Below are 11419 nucleotides of genomic sequence, written 5' to 3'. Positions count from 1 at the left end.
AGATAAATTGTGAATCTATTTTAGTAAGGTAAAAAAATAAAAATAAAATATAAAGTAGTTTATTATGGAAGATACTTTTTCTACTCTCTTTTAGCCCTCTCAGCATCACTGGTACTGCTCAGCATCCCGGAAGTTCAGCATCATCTCTTTCAGGAAGAGACGCATTACCTTCAGGGCTTTGACAACAGCGGGTGGAGTGGCATAAATATCGACCCACCCGGCAGAAATTCATCCTTCTTTGCAAGTGACAATTACTTGAAAAGGGTAAACTTTCCATTTAAATTTGTATTAACACCTGTCATTTTAGTTTCATGTGCTAGCATGCTAGCTGCCCGACCAGAATGATGTTAAGCTAGCTGGTGACTTGACACGACATGGCCTATACTCAAGCTAATGTTAGCTCCTTAGCCATCTTTAATAAGATAAACCACAGGTTAGCCTAGCCAGTTTCAAACGGCCGAGCTGCATCGTAACCGATTTGTTATGTGAGAGCTGCGAGCTGTTAGCACAGTAACATAAAAAATACGTATATGTTAGCTGACTATATCATCATACAGTTTTGCCTTAGTCATGTTTCACATTATTTTATCTCAGTTAATTCAGTGTCAGGTCACAAGGAAATAAGTACCTTGGGGTTAGTTATTTCATCCTTCGTTTACATGAAGATTATTGCGTGACAGTGATGCAAAACAGCTGCATCACTTGTGAACAGCTGCCCACATTCACACCTGCTTGTTTTCCACTCTGTACCACAACTAAAGGCTCCGTTTGAGCTGTTAAAAGACAACAGCCTTTCTGCAAAGATTCTTACAGGAGTGTTTGAAGGTTTCCAATCCCTTTCTTCTGTGTCTGCTTAAATATAACCACAAACACCAGTCTGTTTTAATTACTGGTGTGAAAATCTGATACAATTTTGTGTCATGTTAATGATTACATTTTTTTTTACTTATTTTCATGCATTATTGTCGACATAGTGAATGGGTTCTACCTTTTATATATTGAAATACATAGCTTCTACACCCTGTAGTGTAAAATCTTTAGAATTTTAGCCACAGAATGCGAAAGAGAAACAATAGTCAATGCATTTAATCTAAAAACACAAAAACCATCCCAATCCTTGGACTGTCACAGCCAGAGGAAAGAAAAAGCCTTTATGTACCCAATTCAGTCACCTCTGACTTGACTGGACTCCCCAGGGGACACAAAGGACAGTTTACATTGCTGTTGTCACATGCAATGTATGCTGTTCTATAATGAGTTGACTTTGACTAGTCATGGATCCCACACTATGGAAAAAAATCCATTAATAATTTATATCCAGGGTTGTGCATTAAGCCATTAATTACCCAGGGCTACCATTTGAAGGTTGCAAGACAAGCATGAGGCTGAATGGACACTATATTAGGTCAATATATAATTTAATAGGAACCTGCTGTATCCTCTTGCTGTGTGAGCTTGCATTTCCATTCACTATTTCTGATATTTTGTTAATTTATTTTCTGCTGTTTTTCACTTGTAGACGAATGAAGTGACCAACGGGGTACAATGTCATCATTCCAGGTGGTGGATTCATCGCCTGGCAGCAGCGTCAGCATCATGGAAACATCCAACTTTGCTCATGTCATCTTCCAGAATGTTGGAAAGAGTTTCCTACCCCAGGCACCATTGGAGTGTCGTTACACCCTGACCCCTTACATTACTCCCCACCCCAAAGACTGGGTGGGCATTTTCAAGGTACCACACACAAAGATAGCAGCTGTTCTCATCAGATCAGACTTTACAAAGTCAACCATAATCAGTTTAGGAGGAGAAGCACTTTATTGATGACAATATCTTTTGTTAAATTTGTTGTTGTGAGAAGTTGTTCAGTGGTCATTGCACAAGTGTTTAATTTTTTTTATTTATTTTTTTTTTGTTTTGTTTTTTTTTGTGACAAAATGATGTGTTAGGGTTTTATTAATTGCCCACTTGGCAAATTAACACATACATCTGCCTAACATTAATGGTTCAGCTCTTCAGTGTCAACCTTACCACAAGCTTTGGTGTGGTTGCCCTGTATGAAGAAAGAGGAAGAGTGTACATGGTGGGCTGGCTGCAGTAGGTCTCTCAGGCGGGGGGCAAACATTTGGTACTCTTTATGAACCACACTAATTCCTATTAGGACCTCTTTCCCTTCTTTTCACATGTTTTTTCCTCTATGTCTTTCCATTAGCCTTTTCCCTGCTTCCTGCTAACCATCACCACCCCCCCCGCTCCGCTCTGCTCTTTTATCAGCGCCATCAAATCTCACACATAATTAACAGGAAATGTGAACCAGGAAACTTAATGTCTCATAAAGTCAAAAGACAAACATTTTATCGTTGTTTAAGAACTAACTTCAAATCCACCAGCTCAATAAAAAAAGAATAAAGATGCTGGGTTTATTTGGAAAAAGGACGATTGGAAAATGTAATTATGGTAATCCATGCTAATGAAACCTGTTTGATGGTTAGCACATCAAGTCAGGGAACAAGCAAACCACGCTTCTTTAATCTGTTTGACGTACAAGTCGGCCTTTTTTTGTGTTAAGAAAGGTTTCACTTAATTGTAGCTAAAGCTTAGCAATGTCAATCTGCATATTATAAGAGTAAACCCATTCTGGCATGAAAAGGTTGGTGTTTGTGTGCTGTTACAAATGGTAATCATTTATTAGCAGAAAATAAAACAGATTTACATTTTGCTGTGGATGTTCAGATGCTTTAATGTCAAAATCAACAGCTTGGGGATTTTTTTTTTTAAATGATTGATTTCATGTGCCTTTGCATGAAAATGTTAGTCTTATCTATGAAGCTTCATTTTCCTCCCACAGGCAATGTCTTTGTGTAGAGGTGACTCAGGGAGAGAATATTTTCTTTCTTTTACATTTTACATCTATAGGCGTTACCTGAAAAAGGAGAGAGCCTGATCAGCAAAGCTTTACTGCTCTGAGGATGACTCAGAAGCAGGAGCTGCTCATTTGAGTTGTGTTCAGACACCCTCTAGTGGCTTAAAGTGTTCATACTATGCAATGTAATGGATTGTGGTCTGACAAGCTTGTTCCTATACAGTGGTGCCCTCAAGCAGTGCTCGCGTGTTGTGTATGCACAATGGTGAACCTTCTAAACAAGCTCGTCAAGTATCCTGTCTCTAGTTTTGTAGCTCTCTGATGTGATTCTGTGCATGTTTTTTTAAAAAAAGATGTTAAAGTCAAATTCTTATGCATACCTTTTAACTTGAGATCACATACATAACTCCCTTTAAAGAAAAAAAAAAGAAAAGAAAGGGAAAACATGGAGGTTTTTGGTTGTGGCATGTTTGTTGGGTCGGCAGGGAGAAACCCGTTGTGTGAGTGTATAATTAAAGTGTCATCATGTTGTCCCCTCACATTTTGGATGAATGATTGATGGCTGCTTTGCCTGTGATTATTTTATCACATCACTTCTGTGTTGGAATGCCACACCATGCCTAACCAAACGTCAGTCAGCCTCACTCTGCAATTACCACAGTTATTGATGTCTTTTCTGTCTTGAGCAAATGCGCTTGAACACACAAGCAAACTTGGCAGGAGGCCATGGCGATCTGGCTCCTCACTGAGATACTGGTGGAGGTGGAAGGAATGTTCTTGGCCCAGGTTCTCACGCTGACTATTACCATTTGTTTGGAACAGCATTATACTTGCTATAATGGGGCTTATGGGGGAACCACTGCAATTACGTTTTAGGCAACAATATTATCAAACCTGAAATTTTGACAAACGTTTTGAGTAGTTCAGTTGATTTACAGTTAGAGCTCCCAGGTGCTTTGCTTTGATTCATCTGTTCGTAATTGTTTTCTCCTATAATTGTTGTTAATTTGAATAATCAATTGTAGGGATTGTTTTCTGTGATTATAGTTATATCTTCTAGCATTTTAGTTGTTTTTGTTTTTTTGTTTCCAAATCCCTATTTTTTATATCTTTTTATTAGCTGTGTAACATTAAAAAAAGCCACCCACCTAAATCACACTATGATGATTTACAGCTATCTAGAAGATACATTTCCTCCTGTTTTTAGATGTAACATACCACAGTCGGTTACTTATCCACAGCTGTAGTCATGGCTTATACATGTATGACATGTGTGAGTTGTAAGTAAAAGTGTGTGTATGTGCTTGAGTGGTCTTGACAGGGGACAGATTTATGATGCAGGACTTGAGTTAAGAAATTCTCAATACTCTTTTATCATCTGTCACCTAACGACATATGAAATCCAAGGAATTACATGTCCCTTGCCATTTGGTGTAAAATTTTCACCTTTTTCCCCCTCCCCGTACTCGTATTTTCTTCACCTTTTCCCGTTTCCATAAGGGTCAGTTTCAGAATGCCCCCCCACCCCGTGTAAGTCTGCGCATGTGTTCATAGTATGTCGCATAGTATGTCACAGCCCTCCCACCCCGTTCTCACACCTTCTGTGGCCCCTTTTTTGTGAGTCTAAAAAGGGGGAGGAACTAAGGAGGTGTGCAGAGAAACGAGGGGAACATGGTTTTAAATGTTTCCATTCTCACCTTCAATCCTCCAGAGTCCTCCAAACTTCCAAACTATGTCTTTCAAAAGCATGTATATATTGGAGTTAAGGATTTTTTAAGTAAAGGAAAAAAAAAAAACTAAATATGCTTTCATATGAAGAATACGTGTTCTTCATTGTAGTTTTTGTTCTCACTTTTTTCTTAGGTGGGTTGGAGCACGGCAAGGGATTACTACACCTTCCTTTGGTCTCCAATGCCTGAAAACTATGAACCAGGAAGTACTGTGCATAGGACTGTGGTGTTTCAAGGTACACATAGACACACATGCACACAAACTCACTGTGTAAACCACTATACAGACCCAGGGTATTCCAGAGTAACTCCTCCATTTTACAGTGCATATAAAAACCAGCACTTTTATTTAATAAGGGAACACAACCGCAAACGGCGGCCTGGGACCTGAACACCTCTCAAATCCCACACACATACACACACGGCCTACAAACTGGTTTTACTGGATCTGGAATGGTCAGATATTACACAGTGAAAATATGAGAGCCTTCTGTGGTGTGTTAGGAGTCAGTAAAAGCAGTTGGCTCCTGGATATCCTGTACTTACTCTCCTCCTTCTCAGAGATGCAGGCCCAACAGTTGAATCTAGTACTCCAGTTAGGTCTCCCGTGTGTTACTATTGAGTTGTTAAAAATGTCAGTGAATAAAACATTTAACACAAAGTTAATATTAAAAGAAAGAGGAAAAGCTAAACTCAAATCCAATGCATCCACTCTTATCTGTTTCTTCTGCAGGTTATTATGTTCCTAAATCTGATGGGGAGTTTTACCAGTTTTGTTATGTCACGCATGCTGGTGATATCAGAGGAGCCAGCACGCCCTTCCAGTTCAGACCAGCCACACCCACTGAAGAGCTTCTGACAGTTACCGAGGATGACAGCAACTCAGACATACTGGTCGTCACCACCAAGACTGGCCTGCTAGAGGTAGGCCACACAAGATCAAGGTTTTTGTTTATTTTCCATCTGTCTGGTCTTGATCTCCAGTTAAAAGGACCCAAAGTGAACTTTGACCTCAGCAAGTAGTGGGAAAGATGAGAGGGAATTTCTTCTTTGGCTTTAAAATTAGCTGTATCTAGATAGCTATGGATACATACTATTTGTCATAAATTGGATGTTTGATTTCATTTGCAAGATCAATGATGTATTTTGCACAACATTTTTAAAAAGTAGATATTTTATGGATTAAAATGCTTATTTTTTATTTCTTATGCATCCTGCTGTATTTGGAATGTCGATTAACCCTTACTAATGCATCCACAAGATGAAATACGTGGGTTGTAGCAGTATAGGGGCAAAAGGGGGAAAATCTTTTCTGTCCTTGATTTGATAGATTTGATAGATACCTCTGCAATACAGGAACTGTTGCTTTTTCTGCCATGATCTTACATTAATAAAAACTCATCTCAATTGTCACCATATTTTCATGTAAATCAAGAAGTCTAATACAATCTATATTCTTGGTGAACCCTCAACCTGAATACTCCAGTAACTGGTGCTGTAGTTAGGAGAGGCTGGACAATATCCCAGCTTTTAAATTTATACCTGTATATTTATAAAGAAGGTATAAAATTCAGTAATGTTGATGTAAAGTGATACCATCTATGTCTCATGTAAAGCGGTATGTGAATTTCTCTTCCTTCTTTCTCAGATCGTAGCCCCACCCCAACTTTTCCTTCTGTATTCATCAGCAACAAGCTGACCTGCATGCTCTTACAACATTTTGTCATTGTTACCATCTTTGTTTTTAAAACATGCTTAACATGTAGGAACATGTTGGATTAATGGTGACAGGGATTTGTGGGAAAATGCCACCTGAATAGTCCCATAAGCATATGCACGTTTTTTTCTTCTCTCACTCTCTCTGAACTATGTCAAATGAAGCTGCAGCTCTCTGTGAGCCTAGCATGCAAACATTTTCTGGGTCGTTTTACATGTAATTACCAACAATATCAAAATACGGCTTCAAAAGGAGTCAAAAGGTGACTTGTTTTAATGACAACAAATTTGTAGAATCAGAATCACTACTATCCAAGATAAAATCTTAATGTGTTATTTCATTGTGCCGGTGTAATTATTCAAAGAGAAGGATTTTTATCTTTATGGTTTACATTTTTGTTATTTGCATAACCTCATAGGAACAATAGGCTGTTATTCTGTAGGTACTTATAAACTAGATATACCATTTCATTTTTATATGTGGTATGCAACTGTATATTTTCAGATGGGAGAGGCTTATTATTCTTGTTTACATATATGTTGTTTGCACAGATGTGCTTTTTTTAACTAGGAGAAGAAAATCTGAAAGGGTTCTTAGTAGATTAAAGCTTGGATCTGGCCACCTAGCTCCAGTTTTCAGGCAAGTATGTGAGAAGCTACGTGGACAAAGGAGCAAGTTGTCTAATTGAGCCTGATGTCTCTACCCTAACATAAAACCTTTAACAATCAGATACCATTTTGTTTGTATTATTTTCTCCCCTCTTCTGTCCTGTAGCGGGTGGAGGAGGCACAACAGGAACGTAGGGAGCTGCTGAAGGCCATGCGTCTCCTGCAGGAGGAGAAACAACAGCTGCAGGAGGAGCAGAAACGACTGGCCAGGGAAAGGGAGCAGGAGAGGGAGACATGTTGCCTACTGCGGACACATAACCAGGTTAGAGAATGTACGGGGGCTGGAGTGTTGGCAAGAATGAAAATGGAGAGAGACCGTCTGATTTCAGATGCATGCACAGTGGTACGGAAAGTGTCCAGATATGATTTAAAGTACAGTTTGCAATTGAAATCTATCTTTTATTCTGTTTATGTGCACTTACATAAAATGTGTGTGCGTGTGTGTGTTTTGGTGTGGATGTTTAGCTACCATGTACATATGTGCATGGAGCCGGTTCTACGCCAATGATCATAGAACTGAAAACTTCAAAAGGTCTACATTTTTGCATAATCTGTGTCCATGTTTGAGAGACACACAGCGAACAGTTTTGTGTGTGTGCACAACCTCAAACTCGTTCTTTAACGATTTGACTCAGTGGGCCAGAACGGAATTGGGACAAAGTTTTCCTGGACATCTGGCGTCAGGGACGATGCCATCGCAACCGCAGAGTGAACAAACATGACGTCAAACACACTCGCGCACTGGAGTGTCACAGTCGTATTCAGGTTCCACACCACGGGGCTCTGCTCATGTGCATTTACACATGCACGAGCGTACACAAACACACTTATTATGCCACCCGCTTGCAAACCCTTTTAGTCTGTGTGTGGAATGAGAGGAGGGTAGTCCACAAAACCGCCTGTCTGAAAAAAGAGCCCGGCCCAGCCCCAGGGACAAACTCCACTCTGTCACGCGATTCAGTGGCCACTGCTTTCTTACTGTTTTCTTTCTGCCCGTCTCTTGGCTTCTTTTTCAGTATTTTGAGTTACTTAATTGGCATGACAAGAAAATAAACAGTTAAACTGCTTCCTGAATGAAATAAGACAAATGATTAAACCTCCACAATTTTTCCTGGCAGGACAAGTCAGACTCAGGTTTTAGTGCATTATGTGTTGCTTATTTAAGAGCAGTAACTTGGCACTCAAATTCAAGGAAGCTCGATGTAAGCAGGAGAGGAGAGGAGCGGGTGGCATAATGAGCAGGGAGAGGTGAAACATTGAAACCTGCCAAGAGTTTCACAAGTTGCAATCTAGTCTCATATCGCCCCCTAGTGCTGTGCTCTGGCTTAGATCCACAGTAAGAGCAGGCTGCTTTGAGTTAGTCTGCTGGTCTGTTTTTTTTACGAAGGACAAAATCGCCATAAATTAAATGGTAATACACACACACACACACTCTGTTATTACCATGCTGCTTTTCATTCAACAGGCATGTCCATCTGTGGATATACGACTTGTACAAGTAGGTGTGTGCGTGTGTGTTTCTTTTGCAATGCATTTGCAGAGGGTGCGTCAACTCATGGCACTCTGATGAAAATATCCTTTGAGTTTAACATGAAAACATAAGTACATATTTTGTGGCTGCTAATTTTACGACTACACTTTTTATAAGGTCTTTATGCACTGCTAAAGTGCTTCCCAAACGCCTGCAGTAAAAATCATACAGCAATCTATGCTGAGCCAAGCCCAGAGGGAGACGGGCCTGAATGCACCGGTGTGAGTGTGTGCTCTCTTATGTTGGACTGGTTGCTGTCTATATGTCCTTGAATGCGGCAACTGTGTGTCTGACCTTGTGTGAGCGAGAAAGGTCGACTGTGAGTATGTAAGCGCCGCTGTTACACACAGAAAATAGGGCGTGTGCAGAGGTATGCTTTTCTGTCACTACTGATATTAGCTGTGGATGATTTATTGTCTTTCTCTGCTCATCAGCAGCAAGTTCAAACAAGGCTTTTCCTCAGCAGGATCACAACAGGAAGAAAACAGACATCATGTGATCTGCTGTCTATATACCAAGAGTTTGTTTCAAGAAATTCATTGATACTCGACAGGTTATTTGTGCTTCCTCTTGCCAGTTAGTTCTTTTGTTTGTTCAGTGAAGGCTGCCAAACATCTCAGTAGCTTGAAATACTCAGTGTGTGCTTTGCATCCATCAAAGAACACATGACTCATGATTTGTTGCGGGTGATTTATGAGTGATAAGATAAGGCTATACAGATACCTAGCAGGGGAATTCATGTTACAGCTGCAGCACAAGTATGCTATTGCAGAAAACAAAGAAAAAAAAACAACCAAGTAAAACTTACAAAGCTAAGTATGACACTTTGAGTAGAGTTTGTGCAGATATATACATACAAAAATTATTAGTCGAGTTGTGCAACAGCTTTAATGAAAACTGGAAAGAGGTTTGGCAAACTGTGTTAAGACTTGGAGTAAATGTTATCATCAGTAAACAATCATTAGGGTTATAGAAATTTGTGCAGCCCTTTTTTCTCCCCTTGAAAATGTCACCCTGCTGTTTCAGCTGCTGTGATTGGCTGCATCTCTGTCCCACAGGAGCTGCTGCGCTCATCTCAAGGCCTGTCAGAAGAAAGGGAGGAGGTTCGGAGGAGGCTGACAGAGGCTACGGACCGGGTTCGCCAGCTGGAGGAAGACCTGCTGGGAGTCACCCAGAGAGGCCTGCAAAAGGAGACGGAGCTGGATTGGTGAGTGATCGCTCACATGTAGTTTTTAGGAGGATCAAACTGTCCTTGGCATCTTCATAATTTTACTTATCTGAAAATGCGAACAACAAGGATGCATTCCAATTAAATTATCGGCTTTACAAATATATACAAAAAATGTTTGCATGTAGGTCAGATTTCCCACGTCCAGATTTCACTGCCATCTGGTGACTCCAATGTTTAAGATGTGATTTTTTCTTTTTTTTTAACTTAAAAGCTACTAACCTAATAAACAGTAACCAAACTTGTGACAAAAAGATCCCTGGTCCATCTTCAATGACTCTTCCAATGGTTTTTGGAAGAATGGCTTGAAAATTTTTAATAAAGTTAACTTAAAAAATGTTGCAGTCTTCGTGACCGTTTAAAGAAGCTGACAGCAGAACGAGACAGTCTGGAGAACCAGCTGAAGAATGAAAAGGATGAGAGAGATCTTTATAAGGTGAGACAATGCTTTTCATATCAGAAGCTGTGTCATCATGTGTGTGCTTCTGTCTCCAGTAACACACTCTACTTCTCTGCTTTGGTACCTGTGCAGGCCCACCTACGCAGCACAGAACTGGAGAACACCAAGCTGAGTGCAGAGCTTCAGATGCTAAAAGCGGTGGAGCTCAACAGGGAGGTGACCATCGCTCAGTTTCAGGAGGAGCTAGAGAGGCTCAGGGTCTGCGTGGCCCAGCGAGACAGCCTGGAGAAAGAGCTGCTGGCACACAAATCCGATAAGGTAGAGGTGGTTTTAAGTACTTAATTATGCATTATATATTTCCTGTTAAATCAGTTACTGTATGACTACTTCTTATGTATCCTTAGGCAGAGTTGGCCCGTGTACATGAGCAGCTCCGTCAAGCTGAGGAGCAGCTTCAAGCATCCCGGCAGCAGGCTTCCCTACTCGCCTCGGAGCTCCGTGACTCTGCCAGCGCCCGTGACCACACTATGACAGAGCTGTACCGTGCCCGTGTAGAGGCGGACAAGCTACGTGCCAGTTTGGCCGATGCTCAGGCTGAGTGCCAACGCATGGAGAATCAGCTGGACCGCATGAGGAGCACTGCCCAGAAGGAGGTGGTCAGTGTCTGACCTCTTTAAGACACTGTCTTTCTATGGCAGCTTTTCATTTCAGAAAGAATGAAAGCTAAAGTTAGAAAAATGCACATCTAAATCTTAGCTATGTTTTCCTAGGGAATGCACTGTTCTTTGACCCTGACTTTTTAGTTTAAAGCTAAACTTTTTAATTGCAATACAAAACAATGACAAGCAAGTAATTTTTATAACTTGTGTTTCAGGGAGTTGGGACCAGCGGGGACGTGACGCTGAGCATCGTGGTGGTGTCAGAGGCCGAGGCAGAGCTGCAGAGGGAAGTGGAGGAGCTGAAACTGCGCCTCCACATGGCTGCTGAGCACTATAAAGAGAAATACCGTGAGTGTCAGCGCCTCCGCAGACAGGTGGCCAAGCTCAATGCATCAGAGTCCCAGGGGGTGAGTACTTTGTATAAAATGTCATAAAGAGACAGGGTTGAAAGAAATTTCAGTAACTGCCGCTGCCTGAGACAGGAGCATTTATTTATTTTTTTCATGTTTGTTGATACTTTTCAGGAGTCAAAGAGAAATGTGTCCACTGAGACAACACAGGAGCCACTTACCCCAAGTCCAGAGTCACCTACAGAAGGTACATATGCAGAAGTAAATGTGCAT

General features: G+C 40.8%; 1 protein-coding gene across 2 annotated transcripts in view; it reads left to right on the top strand.

Moving 5' to 3' along the window:
- The first annotated feature begins 93 nt into the window (after positions 1-93).
- tax1bp1a (Tax1 (human T-cell leukemia virus type I) binding protein 1a) overlaps positions 94-11419 on the top strand; it is a 19460-nt gene continuing 8134 nt past the window's right edge. Inside the window, exons 1-11 of one of the 2 annotated variants that reach the window (XM_042012056.1) lie at positions 94-264; positions 1520-1734; positions 4727-4829; positions 5327-5517; positions 7085-7240; positions 9568-9716; positions 10083-10173; positions 10270-10455; positions 10542-10793; positions 11012-11203; positions 11321-11393. In XM_042012056.1, coding sequence (XP_041867990.1) covers positions 1546-1734; positions 4727-4829; positions 5327-5517; positions 7085-7240; positions 9568-9716; positions 10083-10173; positions 10270-10455; positions 10542-10793; positions 11012-11203; positions 11321-11393 — 1582 coding nt within the window. In that variant the 5' untranslated portion in view covers positions 94-264; positions 1520-1545. The remainder of the gene's footprint in view (positions 265-1519; positions 1735-4726; positions 4830-5326; positions 5518-7084; positions 7241-9567; positions 9717-10082; positions 10174-10269; positions 10456-10541; positions 10794-11011; positions 11204-11320; positions 11394-11419) is intronic. The other variant, XM_042012055.1, reaches the window with a different exon arrangement.

The sequence above is a fragment of the Melanotaenia boesemani genome, chromosome 17 (assembly GCF_017639745.1).
Source record: "Melanotaenia boesemani isolate fMelBoe1 chromosome 17, fMelBoe1.pri, whole genome shotgun sequence".
NCBI classification, from domain to species: domain Eukaryota; kingdom Metazoa; phylum Chordata; class Actinopteri; order Atheriniformes; family Melanotaeniidae; genus Melanotaenia; species Melanotaenia boesemani.
This window is presented reverse-complemented; position numbering and strand designations above follow the sequence as displayed.